Source organism: Carcharhinus amblyrhynchos, chromosome 17 (genome assembly GCF_965287045.1).
Source record: "Carcharhinus amblyrhynchos chromosome 17, sCarAmb.v2.hapA, whole genome shotgun sequence".
Taxonomy (NCBI): domain Eukaryota; kingdom Metazoa; phylum Chordata; class Chondrichthyes; order Carcharhiniformes; family Carcharhinidae; genus Carcharhinus; species Carcharhinus amblyrhynchos.
In genome coordinates this window covers 31,394,683-31,421,814 of record NC_137340.1, presented here as the reverse complement: position 1 = coordinate 31,421,814, position 27,132 = coordinate 31,394,683, and the positions used below count along the sequence as shown (strand labels likewise).

At 42.5% G+C, this 27,132-nt stretch overlaps 1 protein-coding gene across 6 annotated transcripts in view; it reads right to left on the bottom strand.

Annotated features, from left to right (window-relative positions):
• ate1 (arginyltransferase 1) overlaps positions 1–27,132 on the bottom strand; it is a 237,988-nt gene that overhangs the window by 33,446 nt on the left and 177,410 nt on the right. For all 6 annotated transcript variants that reach the window (XM_080205722.1, XM_080205726.1, XM_080205725.1 and 3 more), the window contains one exon: positions 16,304–16,424. In XM_080205722.1, the coding sequence (XP_080061848.1) occupies positions 16,304–16,424 (121 nt within the window). The remainder of the gene's footprint in view (positions 1–16,303; positions 16,425–27,132) is intronic.

Here is a 27,132-nt window from a genome sequence, read left to right as displayed (position 1 = left end):
AGAGAAGACAGATAAAAATCACACAGCCCTTGTACCACGCAACTACACAAAGCATTCCCAGAACACTTGGAGTATTGTGCGCAGTTCTGGTCGCCTCACTACAGGAAGGACGTGGAAGCTATTGAGAGGGTGCAGAGGAGATTTACAAGGATGTTGCCTGGATTGGGAGGCATGCTTAAGAAGATAGGTTGAGGGAGCTAGGTCTCTTCTCCCTGGAGAGACGAAGATTGAGAGGTGACCTGATAGAGATTTATAAAATGTTGAGAGGAATAGATAGGGTGGATTCTCAGAGGCTATTTCCCAGGGCTGAAATGGTCGCTACGAGAGGACACAGGTTTAAGGTGCTGGGAAGCAAGTACAGAGGAGATGTTAGGGGTAAGTTTTTCACTCAGAGTGGTGAGTGAGTGGAATCGGCTGCCGTCGGTGGTGGTAGAGGCGAACTCGCTGGGGTCTTTTAAAAGACTTCTGGATGAGTACATGGGATCTAATGGAATTGGGAGTTTCAGATAGTTCTATGGCTTGGTAGGTATAGATGTGATCGGCGCAACTTGTGGGCCGAAGGGCCTGTTTGTGCTGTAGTGTTCTATGTTCTACGTTAACACGAGTACATTGCGGGATGCATTCCATTAAGTATAAATGGAAAGTGTTGAACTTAAGCGAATAATAGGCAAAATTTGGCTCAGCACTAATTTGCAGATTTACCCCTTTGAATGGACTTACCTTGCATTAAGTTGATATTTCTCTACACCCTAGATATGACTGTAACTTACATTCTGTACTTTCTCTTTTCCTTCTCTACGTATGGTATGTTTTGTCTGTTTAGTGTGCAAGAAATAAAGCCTCAGCAGGACTGTCAAAGGTTCTAACAGATCCTTCGAAAGTAACCTTCAAAATAGCAGGGATCCCAGATGGATACTGGATTCCAGAAATCTTCAGACATTTTGTAAGCTCATCAAACCCTGTGCCTCTGTTGTATCACCACCAAGATGTTTTGGAAAACAAGATTCTCGCTCCATCATAGAGCCTAGTCCCACCAGATCTGGCAGCTTCCATTGATCTCGGAAGATACAGAAATGCACAATAGGACAAGGTTGCTGAGTGTCCCTTGGCCTCAAGAATAGAATACGATGTGCCTCTTCAAGCTTGATATGCCCAACCTTTATGTTGAAGTTGAAAGAACATGGTAGCCAGCTCTCAAAAAATTTAATAGCGAGCTTACCCATAGCTCCTTCTGTAAAACCAATGACAGAAATATTTTTGCTCCAACCCTGGCTTTCCAGATCTACCAGATATCTGACGTATGGTGCAGCTGATTCTCTAAAGAATGCAAGCGGGTCCCAATTGCTGAGCCTCATACTGGCATTCTGCAGTTCATTGTGCACACTGATATTCTGTGCCAAAAGGCTCAGTTTGTCATCTAGAATTTTAAAAATTCTTGCAATCCAAACATTACTTCTGGTGGAGTTGACACCAATAGTGACAAAGTGTGTTTTGAAAAGAAGTCCTTTAAAATATCAAACAATGTTAGGCCACAGAGTATCACGGTAGATTGAATAGTGTATTCAGCCACTATGAAGCCAACAGTGTACGATCATCAAACTTAATAACCCTAACTCTCAAATTATTTAATTCTTCTCACACCATAAACAAATCAGGTCATCCAACTGAGGACTATAGGGAAAAACAAAACAAAAATCAATTCAACACATCAGGAAAGCAAAATTTTACAGCACCACCATTCAGTCTGAGGTCTCTTTGCTATTTTTCTGAAAGAGCCATCTATTTAATCAATTTTTTTGGTCATTTTGCACAGCATTTTATCTCCTTTTCAATTACATATCTAGTTCCATTTTCTACCTGTTTTCTTGCAGGACATTTCATACTCTAACAATCCTATGCAAATAAAAAACTGTCCCTTTAATTTTCGGAGATGGTAAATTTATTTTTTCTCATTACTGATTTACTGACTAATGAAAATAGTTTATCCTCTTTTACTTCATCTAAATCCTTCAGAATTTTGAACAGATCTGAAGTTCCACTTGCTCTGTGCAGCTTGTTGGTTGCACTGTGCAAGTCCCGTTATGATTACATGTGATTGCTGTTACAACCAGTCCCCAGGTGAGATTCCCCTAATTTGTTAACCTTGGTGGGATCCTTCCTTCTTTTTAATCATCTGGCTGGAATATCCACAAATTGTTATGCACAGGTAAGGGAGGGAGTTGGTGGGCGGGGGGGTTATAAACTGGTTCCTTTCCTTTTTTCAACCCCCTCTGCTGATCACCACAAGAAATCGGCAAAGGACCCCTCCCTTCAAGATTCCTCTTCCCAGTTCCAGTGTTTATGTTTTGAAAGCAGCAATTTAATTAGGCTGTCTTGAGTTAAAGATAGAGTGAACTTGTGAACTTATTAATGACTAAAGTCAAGAAAATGATAGAACACATGCACCAGAATTCATACAGATTATAAGTTAGAATTACGTCCAAAGTAAATTAAAAAGGTATACAAAACAGTTCCTGACTTGTGAAGATTAAGTGATTGAGTGTTGTGGCATTTGCTGATTAAGATTCCAAAAGTGCTGACTTCAGCTGGCGAATGGTCAGTTTTGAGATTTCAGTATTCCGCAGTTTAGCAGAAAAGCTTCCCTGTTTCCGTTTCAGTTGTGGCCTTTGCTGACTTGATTTACTTCAATAATCAGACAGAGGGACAGGAATTTACACGCAAAGAGCTTTTGCAGTGCTGCTGCTGTTGGCTGGCTTTTTGCTTCAAATTGGATTTTTTTAAAAACAGTATAGCACTGTAACACTGGGCAGGATGGTGGCACAGCAGTTAGCATTGCTGCCTCAGCTCCAGGGACCTGGATTCGATTCCTGGCTTGGGTCGGTCTCTGTGTTGAGACTGCATGTTACATAAGAACATAAAAAATAGGAGCAGGAGTAGGCCATCTAGCCCTTCGAGCCTGCCCCGCCATTCAATAAGATCATGGCTGATCTGTCGCTGCTCAGTTCCACTTTCCTACCCTCTCCCCATAACCCTTAATCCCCTCTCTTATCAAAAACCCATCAACCCGCGTCTTAAAAATATTTAGCGAGGCAGCCTCCACCACTTCAACGGGCAGAGAATTCCAGAGATTCACCACCCTTTGAGTGAAGAAGTTTCTCCTCAACTCCGTTCTAAACCGCCCCCCTTTTATCTTGAGGCTGTGCCCCCTAGTCCTACTGTCTTTTCTGAGCGGGAAGAGTCTCTCCACCTCTATCCTATCCATCCCATTCATCATCTTATATGTCTCAATGAGATCTCCCCTCATTCTTCTAAAGTCTAACGAGTACAAGCCCAGTTTATTCAGCCTCTCCTCATAGCTCAACCCCCTCAACTCCGGTATCAGCCTAGTAAACCTCCTCTGCACTCCCTCCAAGGCCAAAATATCTTTGCGCAGGTGCGGCGCCCAAAACTGCACACAGTACTCCAGCTGCGGCCTCACCAATGCCCTATACAGCTGCAGCAAGACCTCCCTACTTTTATATTCAATCCCCCTCGCTATGAAGGCCAGCATCCCATTTGCCTTCCTGACCACCTGCTGCACCTGCAAGCTGGGTTTTTGCGACTCATGCACAAGGACCCCGAGGTCCCTCTGCACCATCGCCTGCTGCAGTTTTTAGCCCCGTAAGTAATAGTCCTTCCTACCATTATTCCTACCAAAGTGGACCACCTCACACTTGCCAACATTAAATTCCATTTGCCATTTCCTGGCCCATTCGCCCAGCCTGTCTAGATCCTTCTGCAGACTCTCCACACCCTCCGCACAATTTGCCGTTCCCCCAATCTTGGTGTCATCAGCAAATTTCGACACCCTACACTCGGTTCCCTCCTCCAGATCATCTATATAAATGGTAAAAAGCTGAGGCCCCAGCACCGACCCCTGGGACACTCCACTAGTCACCAACCGCCAATCCGAATAGCACCCATTAACCCCCACTCTCTGCCTCCTATTTGACAACCAATCCTCTATCCACGCTAACACCCTACCCCCAACTCCATGTCCCTCGACCTTCTGCAATAACCTCTTGTGAGGTACTTTGTCAAACGCCTTCTGAAAATCTAGAAAGACCACATCCACCGGTTCTCCTCTTCTCGCAATGTCTGTATGGGTTTCCTCTAGGTGCTTTAGTTTCCTCCCACAGTCCAAAGATGTGCAGGTCAGGTGCATTGGCCATGCTAAATTGCCCCTTAGTGTCCCAGGATGCGTAGGTTAGAGGGATTAGAGGAGTAAATATGTGGGATTATGGAGATAGGTCTAGGCCTCCTTCTGTATTGTAGGCTTTGTTTCTATGAATAACACACCTTATGACACCCCAGTTCTGATTCATAATCTTGGGGCAGCTTTTCAGCTGGCTTTTATCCGACTCAGTGCATATTCCTGAAAGGCAGAATCATCAAATCCATCAGGACATCACTCACAAGATATTTCTTGACAAGATGATGCTCATCTCCTATTGTCTTCACTGGAGATGGCAATTAGTTTCTGGATGCTTAAGAAATACCTGTCTGGAAACAACGTCCCTCAGAGTATCACCCACCCACAATTTAACCAATGTCTGATTTTACAGGCTATGCAATCTATGACTTGCATGTCTATTTTTAAAACCTCACAGGACTCATTTAAAGTTTATATTTCCAGATGGAATTCACTTTTTTTGTGCCATTAATATGATACTGTGCATGTGTGTCACTTAACAGGACTGCTTGTTCCCTGGCACGTTACAGCTGTTTACAGGGAGCAGCGATCAGGTTTGCTCTTAACCTTCTCTGCTAATCACAGAATCACATAATCATAGAATGATAACTGGAGGTGGTCATTTGGCCCATCACATCTGTACCTGCTCTCTCAAGGAGCAATTCACCTACTGCCATTCCCTAACCTTCTTGCCATAGTACTGCACATTCTCCCTTTGCAGATAATAATTCAATTTCCTCTTGATTGCCTCAGTTGAATCTGCTACTGCCCCTCTTAAGGAGTGCATTCCAGATTGGTTCCAATAAAAACATGCCCAGCCTCTATACTTATTTCTCATAACTAAAGTTTCTAATCTCAATCTTATAAAGATTCCATGTACCCAACCGTGGCTTTGGGATCGTTATCAAAACACCTAAAACCCAAAACAATACTGTAACTGCAGTTGGACCAAGTTCCTTACTTGAAATAAAACAAAAGACAGGTACATTGAAGCTAACTTTGTTCGCATTCTGCATATTCGTAATCACAAACAGAAACAGGTAAGCATAGACCTTATTACTACTTTGCTCTCAAGTCATATGAAAAGAACACAGATGCTCTTGTTGTCAATACAAACAAACACTTAACACGATTATATAGCTTTCCTGCTACACAGCAAGTTGAACAATTTTAATGGGTTGTGAAGTAGTAAGCAACTCAGTGTAATCCAAGTATACTATTGGCCATCCACTCATATTGCCAACAGTGAGTTTAGGGCATTAGTATTGACTGATGAATGCATCCAATGCACCAACACTTTTGATGGTCATTCAATCAACAAAACAACAGCTTCCTATGTCAGCATTTTCGTGTAGAATTAAGGGAAGAAAATATTTAATTCTAGGCCAAAACTATTGATTTATAAAATGACTTTTCATAATTCTGAATATCAAAAGCAAAGCCCCCATAACATAGAATCAGATACAAATATAGTTACAAAATATGCTCTAAGTGCACTGCGTTTCCATTCTTGCTTTGTGTAGTTTTATGAGTAGGGCAGCATCATAGACATCTCGACCTGCAAGTTCTGAACTCTGGTCTTAAATCTATTTTTGCTACAATTATTAGGATTGAAACTTGGTTGAACACTCGGGACAAAAGTGAACACAAAATAATACAGACTGCCAAAGAGACATTTCCTGGTATTTAAAATAAAGTTAATGATTATTTATCTGCGATGCAGGTTCCCCAGTCAGGTCTTTGGCCCCTATTCTCCAGGGCCGCTTGGGATCTGGTTCGAAGATTGAGGGGGAGCCAGTTATGGATGAGGGAGAAAAGCAACTAGTCAACACTGACATAATAAAAGTTCTGGATTTAAATGTATTCCTTCTCTGTATTTGTGGTTTCTCCAAGTCACTAAGGAACTCTTTGTAAGAAATCTGCAGACCTGTGTGTGTGCTAAATATCCATTTATTGCCAAATTCACCTGTTCTTATCCCTTTCCAAAATATAGCATCTAGCAACCACTGAAAAAATCGCCATGAATACACTGATGAGTGACACCCACAATCCCTTCCAGCACTCTCCCCCACCCATCATCTCTCTCTGCAATTCTTTCACCATTTAAGACAATACAGCTTCTCAAGTCTCCTCTGCCATTTAACGCAATTACAGCTGATTATCTTCCTCAACTCCACCTTCCTGCCTGCTCCCATTACCCCTGATTCTCTGGGACACTTAAAATCTAGCTATATCAGCCTTAAATATTTTCCACAAGGCAGCATCCACAACCCTCACTAGTAAGGGATTCCTCAAATTCACAACCATCTGAATGAAAAAAAATTCTTGTTTCAGTCCTAAAAGATCACTCATGATCCCGAGACTGTCAGTCAGGGGAAACAGCCTCTCCGTGTCTATCCTGTCAAGCCCCTTCAGAATCCTCCAAGTTTCAATGGGATCACCCCTCATTCCAAGGAATACAGGCCAATTTAGTCAGGCTGTCATGATTGGTTCAATTGTAGTTACCTGTTTTCTCTCTCCTTCCTTTCTTGAATACCAGTGTTCTTAGAATCATAGGACCCCTACAGTACCAAAAGAGGCCATTTGGCCCATCGAGTCTGCACCAACCACAATCCCACCCAAGCCCTATCCCCATAACCCCACATATTTACTCTAATAGTCTGCCTGACACTTGAGGGGCAATTTAACATGGCCAATCCAACTAACCTGCACATCTTTGGACTGTGGGAGGAAACCAGGGTACTGGAGGAAACCCACACAGGAACGGGCAGAACATGCAGACTCCCCACAGACAGTGACCCAAGCCAGAAATGGAACCCAGATCCCTGAAACTGTGAGGCAGTGGTGCTAACCATTGTGCCATCGTACACCATAGAAAAAAATCTAGAGTCTAGGAAATTTTGGGAAATCATAGTGCATTCACTGGGCTGGATTCTCTGACCTCACTCACAGTTGGGATTCTCTGGTTCTGTTGCAGTGAACAGAGATTTGGCTGTCAAATTTTCCGTCATCGCTGGCAATGGCAACAGGACATGAACGACCGGAGAACTATGGCCATTAACTTTGCAGCTATCGCTTTTGGAACCCTAGAACGCATGCCACTGAACAGTTATGGTACCTTAAGTTTGTTGAATACTTTTTTTCTGCTGATAACTAAGTTCCTCGCCCTATTGGCCCCCTGATTATCTTTGATTTCAGGTAAGCAAGCTGTCATTTCTACTGTGAAGACCGAGGCAAAATATTTGTTCAACAGCTCTGCCAATTCTTCATTCCCCTTGGTGATTTCTCCTGCCTTTGCCTCCAAGGAATCAGCGTTTAATTTCATATCTCATAAAAGCTGGCTGCATAACAGCTTGGTTTGGCTCCTGCTCTACCCAAGTCCTCAAGAAACTACAAAAGGTCGTGAATGTAGCCCAATCCATCACTCAAACCAGCCTCCCATCCATTCACTGTCTACATTTTCTGCTCCCTCGGCAAAGCAACCAGCATAATTAAGAATCCCACACACCCCGGATATTCTCTCTTCCATCTTTTTCCATCAGGGAAAAGATACAAAAGTCTGAGGTCACGGACCAACCAACTCAAGAACAGGTTCTTCCCTGCTGCTGTCGGACATTTGAATGGACCTACCTCGCATTAAGTTGATCTTTCTCCACACCCTAAGCTATGACTATAACACCACATTCTGCACTCTCTCGTTTCCTTCTCTATGAATGGTGTGCTTTATCTGTACAGCGCAAGAAACAATACTTTTCACTGTATGCCAATACATGTGACAATAATAAATCAAATTAAAGCTCTTATGAGTTCACGCAAATCTGTCTTTTATATTCCTGGCTTCTTAAACTTGTCCAATTCTCAAGCTTATTAGTATTCTTTGCAATATTATCAGTCTCTTATTTTATTCCAAGACTACCCAAAACTTCCCTAGTAAGGCACAGATGATTCTTTCTCGCTCAGTTTTTGTCTTTTAATGGAATGTATTTTGCTGAACATTTTGAACTATTCCTTTAACTGTTTCTGACTGTTTATTTACTGCCATATCTTTTAGCCTACTATCTAATAAGCCTCAGCCAGCTCACCCGTCATACCTTTGTAACTGGATTCTTCTTTTGGACTCAAGCATGTTGCTTACAAATTTAATATGAATTTTAATTAGATTATGATTGCTTTATCCTCAGAGAATTTTTTACTGCAAGATTATTTATCAAAATTTTACATGCCACAAACTCATCTACCAGGCTCCCTTTGCCAATCTGATTTGTCTACTATAGGTGATCAAAATCCCCCAATGATCATTACATTGAATAGAGCATTATACGAGAGATACTTGAAACTTATAGCAAAAACAATGATCTAACTACTATAAAGCGGGGGGAGCTTTAATTTACTTCCACCCATGTATCTCGATCCTTGCTATTCCCAATCTCCATCCCTACTGATTCTTCTTCATGATTTTCTGAGCTAAGATCTCTTCTTACTACGGACCTTATTTAGGTGATTTTCACAGTAACTTCATTGCAGTGTTAATGTAAGCCTACTTGTGACTCTAATAAATAGACTTTAAACTTTCATCTTTTACAATCAGAGCCACTCTTCCTCTTTTTCTGTACTGGTTATCTTTTCAAAATGTGCATACTCTGGAATATTTATCTTTGGTCACCTTGTAACCACACCTCCGTAACGGCAAACAGATAAGAACATAAGAAATAAGAGCAGGAGTAGGCCATCCAGCCCTTCGAGCCTGCCCCGCCATTCAATAAGATCATGGCTGATCTGTCGTGGCTCAGTTCCACGTTCCCGCCCTCTCCCCATAACCCTTAATCCCCTCTCTTATCAAAAACCCATCAACCCGCGTCTTAAAAATATTTAGTGAGGCAGCCTCCACCACTTCAATGGGCAGAGAATTCCAGAGATTCACCACCCTTTGAGTGAAGAAGTTCCTCCTCAACTCCATTCTAAACCGCACCCCCTTTATCTTGAGGCTGTGCCCCTAGTCCTACTGTCCTTTCTGAGCGGGAAGAGTCTCTCCACCTCTATCCTATCCATCCCATTCATCATCTTATATGTCTCAATGAGATCTCCCCTCATTCTTCTAAACTCTAACGAGTACAAGCCCAGTTTATTCAGCCTCTCCTCATAGCTCAACCCTCTCAACTCCGGTATCAGCCTAGTAAACCTCCTCTGCACTCCCTCCAAGGCCAAAATATCCTTGTGTAAGTGCGGCGACCAAAACTGCACACAGTACTCCAGCTGCGGCCTCACCAATGCCCTATACAGCCGCAGCAAGACCTCCCTACTTTTATATTCAATCCCCCTCGCTATGAAGGCCAGCATCCCATTAGCCTTCCTGACCACCTGCTGCACCTGCAGGCTGGGTTTTTGCGACTCATGCACAAGGACCCCAAGGTCCCTCTGCACCGTCACCTGCTGCAGTTTTTCGCCACGTAAGTAATAGTCCTTCCTACCATTCTTCCTACCAAAGTGGACCACCTCACACTTGCCAACATTAAATTCCATTTGCCATTTCCTGGCCCATTCGCCCAGCCTGTCTAGATCCTTCTGCAGACTCTCCACACCCTCCGCGCAATTTGCTGTTCCCCCAATCTTGGTGTCATCAGCAAATTTTGACACCATACACTCGGTTCCCTCCTCCAGATCATCTATATAAATGGTAAATAGCTGAGGCCCCAGCACCGACCCCTGGGGCACTCCACTAGTCACCAACCGCCAATCCGAATAGCACCCATTAACCCCCACTCTCTGCCTCCTATTTGACAACCAATCCTCTATCCACGCTAACACCCTACCCCCAACTCCATGCCCCCTTACCTTCTGCAATAACCTCTTGTGAGGTACCTTGTCAAACGCCTTCTGAAGATCAAGAAAGACCACATCCACTGGCTCTCCTCTATCCACCGCCCTAGACACATCCTCATAGAACTCCAATAAATTTGTCAGACACGACTTCCCCTTAACAAAACCGTGCTGCGTCTGCTCTACCAAACAATTCCCCTCAAGATGCCTCGCTATTTCCTCCTTGATGGCAGATTCTAACATTTTACCTACAACAGACGTTAAACTAACCGGCCTATAATTCCCTGCCTTTTGCCTGGCACCCTTCTTAAACAACGGCGAAACAGTAGCCGTTTTCCAATCTTCCGGCACTTCCCCGGAATCCAGCAATGTCTGGAAAATAACCACCAAGGCATCCACTATCACCTCCGCCATTTCTTTCAGAACCCTCGGATGCATTCCATCCGGTCCTGGGGACTTGTCCACAATCAGTCCCTCCAGGCTGTCAAGCACCACCTCTCTAGTAACAACAATGTCATTGAGACCCTCCAGTCCTACGACCTTTCCATCGCTAACACCCGGCAAATTATTCACGTCTTCCTCCATGAAGACCGAAACAAAAAAGTTATTCAAGACCTCAGCCATTTCCCCATCCCCTACCACTAAGTCCCCCCTCTCATCCTCTAAGGGTCCAACGTTCACCCTAGCCAGCCTCTTCCTTTTTATATATTTATAAAAACTCTTGCTATCCTTTTTTATATTAAGCGCTAGCCCAGCTTCATAGTTTCTCCTACCCTTCTTTATCAACTTATTTGTCGTTCTTTGTTGACATTTAAACCTCTCCCAATCCTCTTCTCGCCCACTATTCTTAGCTACTCTAAATGTCTCCGCTTTTAATTTAACACTTTCCTTCACCTCCTTCGTTATCCACGGCTTATTACCTCTCCTCCTACAGTCCTTTTTAACCATCGGAATAAATTTCTGCTGAGCACCAAGAAAGATCTCCTTAAAGATCCTCCACTGCTCCTCAGCAGACCTACCTTCCAACACACTCCCCCAGTCAACATTCGCCAATTCTTCTCTCATCCTACCGTACTCCCCTCTGTTCAAACAAAGGACGCGTGTCCGGGAACCCACTTTCTCCTCCTCCATCTGTACCAGAAACTCCACCATACAATGATCACTCTCCCCAAGAGGATCCTTCACCACAAGGTCCCTAATTCTACCCGCCTCATTACATAACACCAGATCCAAGATAGCTCGCTCCCTCGTCGGCTCCAACACACACTGTTCCAGGAAACTATCCCGGCAGCATTCCAAGAACTCATCCTCGAGCCCACCGCGTCCAACATGGGTCAACCAATCAATATGCAGATTGAAATCTCCCATAATTACGGCTGTTCCATTCCTGCACGCTGCACTTATTTGCACGTTAACAGCCCGCCCCACCTCCAGATCGTTATTCGGGGGCCTATAGACGACACCCACCAGCATCTTCCTCCCTTTGCTGTTCCTAATCTCCACCCACAACGATTCCACGTTCTGCTCTTTGGTTCCTATATCATCCCTTGCTACCACCCTGATGCTATCCTTAAAATCAGCAGAGCTACACCCCCACCTTTTTCCTCCCGCCTATCCTTCCCAAACACTTGATACCCCTGGACATTCAGCTCCCAGTCCCTGTTACCATGCAGCCACGTCTCTGTAATGGCCACCAGATCATATCCATTTGTGCCGATCTGCGCCACCAGCTCATCCACTTTATTCCGAATGCTTCATGCATTCAGATAAAGCGCCTTCATCCCAGCCTTCACCTGGACCCTATTTGCCAGAACGCCACCAACCTTACTCACGCCCCCTACTCCCTTTATTATTGGGACATCCTCAGCCTCCTCCCTTACCTGTACCCTCTCCTTAACTTTAGGCCTCGTAATGTCACCTATCCTCGCACCCTCCCCCCCCCCCAATTAGTTTAAAGCCCTGTTTACAGTCCTATTTACACGATTCGCCAGGACTCTGACCCAGCACGGTTCAGTCCAACCCCATCCCACCCAAACAGGTCCCACCTACCCCAATACTGATGCCAATGCCCCATAAATTCAAACCCATTCCTCCCACACCAATCCCTGAGCCACCCATTCACTTCCTTAATCCTATCAACCTTACGCCCGTCTGCACTCGGTTCAGGCAGTAGCCCAGAGATAACCACCTTGTCGGTTCTACTTTTTAATTCCATTCCCAGCTTTTCATATTCCCTCCCCAGATCCTCAGTTTGCATTTTGCCCACGTCGTTGGCACCCACATGTACCACAACGACCGGATTCTCACCCTCCCACTCCAGGTTCCTCTGCAGCCCAGATGCGACATCCCGGACCCGAGCACCAGGCAGACAACACACCCTTCTGTGCACTTTGTCATTGTGACAAAGGACAGTGTCAATACCCTTCATCCCACTGTCCCCAATTACTACTACGTTCCTTTTCACCTTCTCTTTGCCTATGTCCTGCTGCATCACTGTACTGTGTGCAGTTTGCTCACCAACCTCACCTCCCTCGTTCTCGTCCAGACTGGAAGCAAGAACCTCAAACCTGTTATGCAGCTTGAGAGGCTGAGGCATCTGCTCCCCACCCCCCTTCCTCCGCTCCCCACCCCCTTCCTCCGCTCTGCACCCCCCTTCCTCCGCTCAGCACCCTCCTTCCTCCTCTCAGCAGCCCCCTTTTGTCCCTGACTGTTAGAGTTAGCCAGTCTAGGGGGAGGTGGATGTCACTTGCACCCCATTGACAATGGCACCCTCTCTCCCCCTGATGAGCCTCAGTGTCTGTAGCTCAGAGGCCAGCTCATCTACCTTGAGCTGGAGCTCCTCCAGCAACCTGCACTTACTGCAGACATGGTCACTGGGAAGGACCCTGGGGTCCACCAGCTCCCACATCATACAGAAACAACACATCACATGCCCCTCCATTATTCACTGTAGTAGTATTGAAAATTTCCACACGAACTTACCTGGCCCTTTTTCTCTCAAGCCCTTTTGATCCTAAGCCCTAATATCTCACTCTGCTTCCCACTCACTCTGCTGCCCGCTCCGACACTGCCCGCTGTCTACACCAGGCCTCCTTTTAAACCTGGCGCTGTTTTAAAGCCTGCTGCCCCACAACTCCCTGCAATCCACTCCCTTAGAATTCTTGAAGCGGTAAATACAAAAAGCCCGCAAAAATGCTTTTAAATGATTTAAACAGTTCTACAGGTAAGTTCTTACTACAAAAGTGTTTTAAACTTATTTAAACAGGTTTTTAACAGGTAATTTCTTATCACATTTAATTGTATTTGTGCCATTAGTTCACAACATTACAAGTATTCTGTGCATTTAGATAATGGACTCTTAATTTTACTTCTTTTTAAACCAGTCTTCTTTGCACTGATAAACTATTATTGTTCAGCTTTCTGCCCCCTCCTGTCCTGCACTGTTCGTCTTTACTCAAATTGCTATGTTGCTTGACTGCCTTGACTTTACACTTTACCTTTATAAATTTTCCTTCTTCCCAATCCTCTTTAGTTGAAAGCCCTAGTTACGTGATTCCCCTAGACACTGATTCCAGCCCATTTTAAATGGAATCTATCCCAAAGGAACAGTTCTCTCTATCCCCAGTACCAGGTGCCAGTGTTCCAAAAGTCAAAGTCACTCAACTCGTAGAATCATTGAAACACTACAGTGCAGAAAAAGGCAATTTGACCCAATGAGTCTGCAATGACCACAATCCCACCCAGGCCCTACCCCTTATCCCTACATATTTATCAGCTAATCCCTCTAACCTATGCATCTCAGGACACTAAGGGGCAATTTTTTTTTAGCATGGCCAATCAACTAACCCGCACATCTTTGGACTGTGGGAGGAAACTGGAGCACCTGGCGGAAACCCACGCAGACACGAGGAGAATGTGCAAACTCTACACAGACAGTGACCCAAGTCAGGAATCGAACCCAGGTCTCTGGAGCTATGAAGCAGCAGTGCTAACCACTGCGCTTCCGTGCCGCCTATCTCGAGTCCCCAGTACCAGTCATGTGTTTAATCTGCATGACCCACAACCTATTTGCGCATGGCTCAGGTAATAATCCAGAAGTTACTTTCCTTCAGGTTCTGCTTATCAATTCAAAACTCAGTTCCTCAAACACCCTCTGCGGAATCTTGGTTCAATCCATGTCTTTGATTCCTGAGTAATTATAAATCATGGCAACTGGATTGTCTTCCTCCAAATTCTTCTCCAGTTGTGAGCAGACATCTCGAGCCCCAGTACCAGACAGACTTCAGGACTCCTGATCTCAGATGAAAGAATAGCATCTAATCTCAGGCATATTATCAATCATGGCTCCGTCAACAGCAATCTCGTCTTTGAGTCAGAAAGCTGCGTGTCCAAATTCCACTCCAGGATTTTTGCAAAAATATCTAGACTGACACCCCAGTGCAGTAGAGGAAGTCTTTCAGATGAGACATTAAACTAAGGCCCCTTCTAATGCCTCAGATGGATGTAAAAGATCACATAACACTCTTTTGAAGAGGAGCAGGGAAGTTACCCAGAGTGCACTTGTCAATATTTATCCCTCAGTCACTACGGCAACAGCCCAATTGGTCATTATTGCGTTGCTATTTTTTGGGAGTTTGCTGTGTTCAAAATGCCTGCTATCTTTCCTACATTAGGACAGCCACTTCCTCCAAGAGTACTTCATTGGCTGTAAAATACTTTAGGATGTCCTGAGGCCATGAAATCCACTACATAAATGCAAGTCTTTCTTTTACTTCCCAGAATACATTTTTGTAATCCCACTTGAATGGTCTCCTGCACAATGGGCAATTTAGCCTGGAGTCCTTGTTCCCATCAAAGCAGTCAACAAGCATCTCGTAACCGTTGGACAATAGCATGGGCTGAGGTTCTTTCATCACAACATCCTGGATTCACATACCTGCTTGACTCAGTCATATCCTCCTGTCCCTGAGCATAGACCACCTCTAAAGTACCACTGAACCCCAGGTCTCCTAAAACAAATATTACCATGGGCTTTGGGTCACCAACATTGGAACCAAATCGTAGTCTGAAGCCTACATTAATGGCAGCAGAACCCAGCTCAACTAACTTCACAGAGATGGCTTCCTAACAGGGTGTCTCCATGATCACTGTCTAACGGGCAGAGGAGATGTAGACGGTGCTGGGCCATAGACTTGGCAGCTCTGTAGCCTTGGTGACCCCACTGGGAGAAGTGGGTGCTGCTGAAGTAAGTTGGGTTCAAGAGGGTTCCATTCTGAGGCACCCTCAGAAAGACAAGTAAAAAATTTTAAATCAGAGGAATAAAGCAGACAGTATGTCCAAATGATTCCTCGGGATTTGAAGGGTGGCCATCCCTGGCCATGGCCTCTTCTCTGGGACAATGAACCTCTATCTCAAAGGCCTAACTCCACTTGGCCACAGTAAAGCTATCTCCATGAAACTGGTGGCCACCCCAAGTGGCAGGAGTCACAACAATGCTGGAAAGATGTTGGGGATACGGGAAGATCACCCATAATAGGACCTTTAAATTATTTAAAATGTCCGCCCACACTCTGTTTCACAGCCAGTGACTCTGCAGGGAAACTTCCAATGGATGGTGATGCACAAGGACTTGTCCCAACATAGTACTCCATTATTTTTTTGCCACCTTCTAACCCAACACACTGGGATAGGGAAAATTCTATCCAAAGTGTCCATGTCACTTTGTCCATCCTTGACAACTCACAATGTCTGCAACTCAGACTCCAATGCAACAACTTTGAACTGAAGTTCCTCAAGCTTCAAACCCCGCAGATGTAGTAGTCCTGCGATGCTGCCCAGAAACACCCACATACAACAACTATGGCATCACACCTGCTTTGTCACGTCCATCTCAAATTAGGTGATGCTGTATGGTAATTCATATATATATTAATCATTATAACATGGAATTTTGCCAAATGAATTGCTTGATTTAAAACTAGGTAGATGGTGGAGACATGAAGGAACAATTGCCCAACAGCAAGACACAAGACACATGCTATCATAGACCAAGAGAGTTTAAAATAAACCAGACCAACTGTAAAACGCTTTACAGAAAAATATTTATATGCACACAGACAAACAGAACATAGGTCCAAATTCCTTCATAGTGAGTGTTTATATTGAATTATGCATTTATAAGGAATTAAAGCAATGAAATTAGCTAATAAGCCACAGCAGTTTGATTTACTACAGGATTGTTAGGCTGTAACCTACCTGCATTTGAGTCCTCATTTAGGCGACTATATTTAGACTGGTCCAACTTTGGCCTACATTTCTCAATCGGCACCCAGACATATGTTTCTGGACACAGCAAGACAGATGGTTGGTACTGACCCTAAGAAACAAAGAAACACAATACATAAGTTGCACAGTAATATTTTGAGTGATTTAATTATTTCAACATATGAAAACAAATATAGTGGAGAAAGAAATTGTAAAGATCTGAATAATTGTAAAAAAAACACAAATGAAGCATGAAACATTGGCAATGGTGCTAAAATATACAAAATCTATATAATAGCTTAGATACTGCAGGAGGGGGAAAGAAAATAATAGGTAATAAGTGGTAATTTTGATTAGTGTAGTGCTGCTGTGAATTGTGTTTTTATGTTAAGCAAAAGGAGATGATTTTTGCATGATACTGCAAAGAATTTACATGCATGACATTCCAGATTCCCAAACTATTTGGAGTTTCATGCGATCAGCTACTGTCACATAGAGTAAAAGAAAATCTGAAAAAGTCTTTCCAACTTCTCTCTTAAACTTGCAGCATACACATTGTTGGCACAGTGGTTAGCACTGCTGCCTCACAGTGCCAGGGACCCTGGTTCGATTCCCGGTTCGAGTCACTATCTGTGCGGAGTTGGTCTGTTGTCCTCATGTCTGTGCAGGTTTCCTCCAGGTGCTCTGGTTTCTTCTTATAGTCCTAAAGGTGTGCTGGTTAGGTGCAGTGGCCACGCTAAATTCTCTCTCAGTGTACCCAAACAAGCGAGTGTGGTGACTAGGGAATTTTCATAGTAACTTAATTGCAGTGTTAATGTAAGCCTACTTGTGACAAATAAATGAACTTCAAACTTCATGAACAGCAGGCTGAATAAGAAATTAGAAGCAAATTTCATGCCTGCTATTTCTGACAGGATATAGCACCTGACTGATGCCAGGGAAAAATCAAATCGGGGAATGTGATGGGAAAAATAAACATAGCTAATACAAAAGTGAAAACATACAGAAAAAAATTAATGTTTTACAATATAAACCATTAGGAAGATGCTGTCAACAGCAGCAGTCTTTTCCGTCATGATTACCATGATGTTAATTAAATCTTACGTGGATTAATGAAAATTAGTATAAATTGAAATATATACACAAGACCACAGACCATTCAGCCCATCAAATCTGCTCTGCTTTTCAATCATGGCTGATAAGTTTCTCAACCCCATTCTCCTGCTTTTCCCCTCAAACTTTGATCCCTCTACCAATCAAGTACCTATCTATCTCTGTCTTAAACAATATCTATGTACAGTTACAATTTTTGCTGTATGGTACATACTTCCTGTACACATCCAGAGCTAACTTTTTTTTACATAGTGGAATACAAGCCACAATAGAAAACCCATCTAAATAAATTATGATCAGATGAAGAGTTGTCGAAGGTTATCCGCTTTTCCCTATCCTCATTTGACCTCAACAGGTTTTTTTCATAAAGAATTTACTTGCCAAGTCATTCTGTTTCACTGTTTATGCACTGTGATCATAAAAAGATCAATCTGACAGATTCTTGAGTTCATCAAAGAAATAAGTCAGATTTATTATTCTTAAACCAATCTGAGTACAAACACACACTTGAAGTTACACAGGCACAACAATAGATTAGAGCGGGGAAGGATAGATTTGTCAATTTAGAATCCAGAGAAATGAAAGAGTTACACGGTGACTTGGTTGGCTTCAGGCTGAATTTAGTGGTCTTGCTCTTTGCTATTTTGATGCTTCCAAATTAAAGATGTACACTATTTTGGTGTTGCTTCATGCTCTCGTCCAGACCGCGAAAAATTAATCAACTTAGGTTCCAGTTTCCACCCCTCCATCGCCTTCAACTGGTCCGTCTCAGACACTTCCCTTCCTTGATCTTTCTGTATCCATTTCCGGCAATAGACTATCTACCAATATCCATTACAATCCCACTGACTCCCACAGCTATCTGGACTACAGCTCTTCACACCCCACATCCTATAAGGTCTCCATCCCTTTCTCTTAGCACCTTCGCCTCAGTTCATTTGTTCCGATGATGCCACTTTCCAAAGTAGTGCTTCTGATATGTGCTCCTTTTTCCTCATCTGTGGATTCCCATCTACAGTTATCGACAGAGCCTTCAACAGCATGCAGTCCATCTCCTGCACCATGACCCTCACCTCCTCCCCTCCCTTCCAGAACAAGGATAGACCCCCTTGTTCTCACATTTCACCCCACCAGCCTCCGCATGCAAAACATAATCCTCTGTCGTTTTCGCCAACTCCAGCATGATGCCACTACCAAACACATCTTTCCTTCACTCCTTCCATAGAGACCTCCGGGATAACCTAGTCCACTTCTCCACTATACCCATCACCTCTCCCGTCACTCATGGCACCTTCCCATGCAACCACAGCAGGTGTAACACCTGTCCCTTTACCTCTTCTACACTTACCATCCAAGGTCCAAAACATTCATTCCAGGTTAAGCAGCATTTCACTTGCACGTCTTTCAATTTGGTATATTGCATTCGTTGCTCCCAATATGGTCTTCTCTAGATCGGAGAGACCAAACATAGACTGGGTGATAGCTTTGCTGAACGCCTATGGTCTGTGTGCAATCAGGAACCTGACCTTCCGGTTGCTTGCCATTTTAACACACGACCCTGCTCCCATGCCCACATGTCTGTCCTTGGCTTGCTGCAATGTTCCAGTGAAGCTCAACATAAACTGGAGGAACAGCATATCATCTTCTGGCTAGGCACTTTACAGCTTTCCAATCTTAACATCGAATTCAACTTCAGATGATTTGCTCTACCCCACATCTGTCTCCTTTGTTTTCATTCTATTTTATTTAATATTTTACTGTTCCCTACGTTTTGTTTCTTTATTGTCTTTCTTCATTTGGCTTCCCCCTACTTTACCCCCTTTCCCTTTACTACATTTTACTTCTGTCCCATCTCTGCACCACCCCCCCCCACACCAACATCTTCACGTGATACAGTTTACAACTTCTCTGCCGTTTGGCCATTCACACCCTTTATTCTCTCTGTGGACAGCTATTAGCAGTCTTTTCCCCTGGTTTCTGTGGCCATGATTCATCTTTCATTCCCTCACTCTGCGGTATAAATATCTCTCACTTTCGATGCCTTTTAGCTTTGACAAAGGATCATCTGGACTCGAAATGTCAGCTCTTTTCTCTCTTTACAGATGCTGCCAGATCTGATGAGATTTTCCAGCATTTTCTTTTTTGGTTAAAGATTGTCACAGCTGATTTTGCTAATCTCCTGGAGACAGGCAAAGAGTGGGCCTGTCATATGATCATCATCCAGTGATTCAAACATGGTCATGAGGAGGGTATTTACTCTTGTAACTTAATCTGTTCATGTCAGGCAATGCTCTCTCTCAGCCCATGTTATTATTCAAGTGAAGGGGTTTAGCATATTCCTATTGTAGATTGATGAGTTCATGTGTGGGAATATTCTAGGTGACTGCCTTGATGTCTGGATAGTGGGGGAAGATAATGTGGCTCACCCATTGTCCTGAGGCCATTGTTGGTGATGGCTGACGATAGACTCAATGCCTGAATCTCAGTGGGTTACAAAGTTGAAAGTACAGTGATGCAAAGTGGATAGCCATCTTTGTTGTGGGCTCAAGGCGCACTTAGTCTGTGATTTAAAAAGTCTGCGTTTTACAGTTAGTCGATTAAAATCATTATTTGGCACAAAGCATGTTTTTGTGACAAGGTCAATACTTCACATTCAAATACCAACTGTATTTGTGCCTTTAAATTAATTAAGGCCAATAACAAAATAAATATGAAAAATTTTATATCTAACCATGACTAAAGTTACCCTTTGAATATTTGCCCCTTTTTTCATTGGAGTTTTTACTTAGAAGGTCTTAAACACTCCAGAAAGACTTTGGGCGTGATTTTATGGCCTTGCTTGAGTGAGACTGGAAATTCCCGCCCGAGGTCAATGGACATTTCCGTTGTCAGCCCCTCACCTGCTCTGATTCCATGGTGCATGGGGCAGTAGAATTCCAGTGCTGGTCTTGTGTTGGATTTTTTCTCAATTGTGATAATGCAGGGTCACTCCACCACTCAGAGGCAGCAAGGGGTACATCCCTGCTGATCATGACAACCCCACAGCTATTTAACGTTAAGGTGTGTTAATTGGCTGGAGATGAGTCTTTTGCTCCAGTGATATGCCACCTGAGAGAGTTATCAGCCAATCTGATTGGGACTTATAATGACAAGCAGTCCTCAGATTCCAAATCCTGGAGTTCAGGATTGAGCAAGTGCAGGGGACTGCATGGCAGCGAAGGGTGAGGCCCAGTGGGGTAGGAAGGTTGGAGGTCTTGATTGAGAAGCCAGAAGGAGAGGGAGTACCACGGGGCAAGGCCTTTGAGGGAAAGCATCAGACATGAAAAGGGGGCTGGCACCCCTCCAAGGCTCAAGCAGGATGATTTGCAGGCTTTTCCCTAGGCCCGTCCTCCGCCAAGCTCCTGAATGCCTCTCACAGCTTCAAAATTGATGTTGGACAGGAAAGAAAACCCTTACCCATCAACTGGAGCAAAGTCAGGCTGTCCAGAACTGGCTAAGTCCTATAAAATTACGGACAGGTCGGGAGTAGCTATAGGAGTGGAAGGAAGGTCAACTGCGGAATTTTATGGGACTTGCAAATCTGCCGGCTGGGGACCTTAATATTCTGCCCATGAATATCTGAAGGTAAGTACTGTATTCTGAGTGTTTGCAGCCAATACAGTTTCCCAAGATATATTTGTTTAAGTTGTGCAAATAATAGAATATTAAGATGCCCAATTATAATAAAATCTATTTGAATAAACTACAGCACCAATGAAGCTGGATAAGCAAAAGTATACACATTTAAGTTGATAGTTTTCTGAATAAATCAGCAATTATCTCTGAACCAAGAAACACATGATACCACTGGCATGGTCCCATGTTGCTCAGCAAATAGGATCAGAGTTTCAAATAAATACATTCAAGTGGGGAGTTTCAGTTCTGTACTTTTCAGCTTAAGAAGTTAATTCCCAAAACCAAAAGAATGATACTGTATGATATGTACAATTTTAAAAATGCATAGTGGGAACCTCCATTGTCCATCATCTCCTGAATGGAAATTGGGACATCATTCAGAATCTCCAAATGTTGCCTTTACTTGTGTGGTACAGCAATACCACAGGCACTGGAATGAAAATAAAGCTAATGTTCTTGGGCTTTAAAGGTTAATAAATGTCAGACGAGATCAAACAGGTACTAGCATTTTGCACAAATGTTTGTTCTACAAAAATTAGAGAGTTGATATTGGAGGTTTTACTTCATATTCAATGCATGCAGCTTAACAGATTTCTAATTCTTTGTTCAGCAATACTTCATGTCACATGGCCTTCTCACATTTAAACCTCTCAGAACTTTCAAAAAATGTAAAAGGGTGTCCTCCCCTCAAACTCTCATGAAGGAACAGTGGCCATAGAAGTGTCACTACATCAGCTATCTCCTCAGTACAATGGCAGACATTTCATACTTCTGGGACTGAACATTATTTAGGATAGTCCTGCGGATTTAATGCCTTTAGTTATATCCATTCACAAGACTTGTTTATTAGAATTAGGCACAAGTCTACAAGATTTCCAAAGCAAATAAAATTAAATGGAATGAAATTAACTTCTAAATTTAAAATTGCTTCTGTAATTAAAATTGTTTAATTGAACCAGTAACATATTCTGGGTTTTTTTAAAAAAAAACAATTGAAAATGAGCATTTTGCATACTCCGATAATTTTGCAGCTGTGCGACATGAATTATGTATTTCCTGCTGGGTATCAACATCTGCAATACCGAATACTGACCAAAAATGTGTTATAGAAGTAGTGAATCGATAAAAATGGCTCCAAGGCTGCAATTTCCCAGGGGAAGGTCAGATATAGTGCTTTCTGCAGTCTGATCAAATTACTGGCCTGGTATTTATTGTTCTGTATATAATTAAGAACTTAACAGGTAAATTTTTGCTGCAGAGTAGTTAAGAATTTGAATCCTGAATGAACTAACAAAGTGTCTGTTCCAAGCATAACACAATCACATTATACACTATATATTGATTTACAATTTAATTTCATGAGAATTATATTTCACTACAAATAACCAAACCTGTTTTCAGTTAGAGGATATTTCATGTTTTGCCTCCAGTTTCTATTTTAACAAAAAGTAATGCAACTTTTGACATGTCATCATCACTCATAAAATAGTTTTATCTAATATTTTTTAAGTCTGCTTTGATGTTGAAATTCTTTTCCACGGATCTATAATTTAGGTTACTGGCATTTTGAGAAGGGGGAGAAAAGGCCACTTTATCTTCTTGGCGCCTAAACATTTATAGTTAGGAGAAAGTGGCGCACTGCCTAAAACAGTTACAACAGAACTGTAGTGTTCAGTTTTCAGGTTGAATAACTGTATTCATGCTTAAACTCTTCTACAGGAATTAGTGTAATCCTCTGAAAACAGAGCAGGGTTCAGCACAAAGGTGCCCCTTTAAAGTTGGTTATTGCTCAACTGCTGTTAAAAATACACATTGGACAATAGAACCATTTTCTATTACTTTTAATTTATTTTGTATGTTCTATTTCAACATGATTCATTTTTCCTCAGACACATCTTCAAAATGGACTACTGCATGATAATTCTCTCAACTAGGTTTTAAATTGGTCCTTCTGCAATGTAAAGGCATTTTGACCAAAACTACCAACTTTGCAGGGAGTTAGAAAAACAATCATCTTGTGGGGCAGAACAATGAGAGATGTGCATCAATTTAGTAATTGTTACAATAATACAATATCAGTATCTGCTCACTGTGGAGAGTAACATACCAGCCAAGAAAGCATTGGAAATAATCAAGGTTGGAGATGACAAAAGCATAAACAAAAAAACTTCAATGTGAAATGAGACAGATGTGGATGTGGGAGAAGTAATGGTGTAGAGATAGGCAGTCTTTACAATGGAGAGAACATGAGGTGGGAACTCAGCTCAAGACAAACAGTCTGGTCAAGCCTGAAACAGTGGTTGGAGTGGAGAATGGAATCAGAAGCAGGGGTCCAGTTTTGCTGGGGGCTGAAGATAATGGCTTTTGTTTGCTCAATGTTCATCCCGAGGAAACAGTGGCTCATTCAATAGTGGATTTTGGATGAATGTCAGGCAATAATACAAAATACAATTCAAGATCACGTTAGTACAGTTAGTACAATTCTTTTCAAATCAGATGTATTGTTTCCCAAAGGCAAACTGTGTCCCACTTATTTTCCTAATGAGCCTTGAAAGTCTGCTTATAATAATGATTAAACACAGTTCATAACTGGATTTTTTTCCCCCGGTGGGATCAAAGATGACAAAGAACAAAAGACGCCTCTTTAGAGCAAGACTTTTCACGCGTCTTGTTCAGATAATTGACAATGAGGTGGAAGACAAATGCATTTGTATAAACACCAATTTTCTAGATAGCCTGTTCAATAAGTGAGAATTAACAATAAGGAATGGTGATTACAGACCCAAACTGAACAGAAACCTACTAAAAAAGAGGGCTATTACAAAATAAAATATGAATAAGAGATGCAACAGAAGAATGAGCATAATGAGATTGTGCAAAGCTTTCATCACCAACTGGACTCTGCTTTTATTTCTGAACAAAATCTATTTTTGATTACAATTAGAAATAATACTTCTCAATGTGGTTTCCATTGGCCTGAATACATTGCAACATAAAGCAGAAGAATTTCATTAAATTCTAGCTGAATTTATCTGGAAGCAAGGCAGTGCTTCAATTTATTAAATTCTGTCTTTTCTGTGAAAGAGGACACCAGTAGATTCACTTCAATAAACTTAGTCAAGGACTTTGCAGCCCCACTCACTGATTTCATTACACTAATGTAGATGGGCTCAATTATATTATGGGTGAATGCTTTGCCTCCTATGGCAAGTAACCCAAGCCTGCCTATTTTGACTAAAACTGTTGGGCAGTTAGGAGCTGGAACACAATTTCAACAGAGAATGAATAGTATAGGTCACTAAACCAATCTGGGTTGTGTGTGTGAGACTAAAGGTGTTTCCTGTTAAAGCTAACCACCATAAAATCACAGGGAAAAAGTTTGTTCAGATTAAAGAGCTAGGAGTATATTCAGGAGACCATTGTGTAATTTTAGTCCAGGTTAGTTGCTTGATTTGTGATGACTTCTGCTGCTTTGAGATAGTTTCACAGACTTGTGCTTTTTTTTGCCAACTGAACTAACTGAAAAACTAATTTCTGAAGAAATTAAACTGATCACATAATGTTGCTCATAAATTAAATAAATTCAATATATTATTCCAAACACTTAAAATTCCCCCATATTATCATGCATGTATTCTGACTGGTTTTCAAATTTAAAAATTCTTGGGCCTGTAATATTTTGCTAATCTGGTTAATATTTAAGTGAGCTCATCGTGTGGCTGAATGGGGATGCTATCAATTTTTAAATTCATTTATGGGATGAGAGTATTGCTGGCTAAGCCAGCATTTATTGCTGTTGTATTTGAGGCATAGGTACAGTGCTGTTAGGGAAGGCATTCCAGGATTTTGATCCAACAACAGTGAAGCAACAGCAATATATTTCCAAGTCAGGATTGTGAGTGACTTGCAGGGGAACATCCAAGTGGTGGTGCTCCCAGGTATCTGCTGCTCTTATCCTTCCAGATGGTAATGGTCATGGGTTTGGAAGGTGCTGTTTAAGAAACCTTGGTGAGTTCTTACGGTGCACCTTATGTGCCACTGTTCGGCAGCAGCGGAAGGATTGAATGTTTGGGGAAGGGATTGCAATCAGGCAGTCTGTTTGTCCTGGGTGGTGCTGACTGTTGTTGGATCTGCATTCATCTGGGCATGGGGAAAGTATACCATTACACTCCTGACTTAGGTTTTGTAGATGGTGGACAGGCTTTGGTCAGGAGGTGAGTTACTTGCTGCAGGATTTCTGACCTTTGACCTGCTCTGGTAGCAACAGTATTTATATGGCTAGTCCTATTCAGTTCCTGGTCAATGGTAATACCCAGGATATTGATAGTGGGGGATTCAGTAATGATAGTGCCATTGAATGTCAAGGGTCAATGGTTAGATCCTCATTTGTTGAAGATGGTTATTGCCTGGCACTTCTGCAGCATAAATGTTACTTGCTACTTATCAGCCCAAGTCTGGAAATTATCCTGGTCTTGCTGCATTTGGGCATGAACTGCTTCAACACCCGAGTTGCAAATGGTACTGAACATTATACAATTATCTGCAAACAGCCCCACTTCTGACCTTATGATGGAAGGAAGGTTACTGATGAAGCAGCTGAAGATGGTTGGGCCCTGGACACTACTGAGCAACTCCTGCAGTGAAGCCCTGGAGCGAGCAGATTGACACCTAACCACCACAACCAAAGTCAAAGGGTATAGCGGGTAGGAAGGAACAAGTTGAGGTTAACCACCAATTTTACTGAATGGCAGAGTAAGCTCAAGGGGCTGAAGAAGCTATTCCTACTCTTAAGTCAATTAGTTATTGGATGAGAATTTTTAAAAACTAAAATTAAAAGTAAAATTAATAGCGTTAATATTACTAATATTCAATTAATATTTTAACCTTTTATGTTTAGAATATTTTTGTCCGTGAGCATTACCTCAGAGCAACTGTTCCATGGGATGAACAGGCCAGATGACATTTCATGACTGACTTAAAAACAAACCAAGAGGAATAGCGATATTACACACATCTTTGTGTTAATGCTGCATTTATTTCTACATAATGAGCACATTGTCAAGTACATGCAATCTTTTCAGAAATGAAGCTAACAGGGATTTAATTCTGACGAGAGTTAGAAATACAAATCCAGCCCACAAGGAATTATAAATAACACAATTATTTAGTCTACTTGGATTCTCAGTTACATTTTAAGACTTGCAACTCAGCCAAGTGATGAAAAGCAGTGACAGGTTTATAGGAGCTGAAATGCATTAGATTTTACTATTTGTTTACTCTGAAATTTAAAGAATAACAGGCAACAGGCTGGAAGGTACGAGAGTCACTGTTCTGTCGAGACAGGAAAAAATACTTTTGGGGACAATCAGGGCTAGGCAGCGTGCTAGTTTGACTAAAGGAGTAACGTGAAGCGCAGAAAATAGCGAAATGCACTGCTATTTACAAAATTTTGAATCAGTACCAATTATGAGAGGATTGAGGACATATTCTAACATAATTTCTAAAACTCCTACTTCGTACCGAAAATAATTTAAGCCTAGGAAACATTTGTTTCCTTGATGTTAGCTAACAATACCTCAGTGTAGTTTAGAAATTTATAGATACATTACAACCCAGAATTTTCCCAAAAAAATTCTAAGTGTCGAATTTGCATGAAAACTGGAGTAATTCACGTTTTTTTAGTGGGAGTTCAGAGAAGAAACTCCCACACGCCATGCACTGCAGAGACCACCAGCATGAATCATTAATAACTGGGACGGGGTGGGGGGGCCTTATCCCCACTGGAGAGGCTGAAATCAGCGTGCTAAGCGGGCTACTGCACATGTGTAGACCTATCAGTGTTGAGATCGGTGCATGCACAGTGGCCCTGATTTGATGGCTTCCCAATCGCTGGCCAGCCCCAGCGACCTCTGCATCGCCAGCCCTCCAGCCACATCCCCCCTACAGTCAGATCACTGCCCCCCCCCATTATTATTATTCTTACTGCTATTCCCTGGCAAACCCCTAACCACCCCCCCACTTCCTGGCCCGCT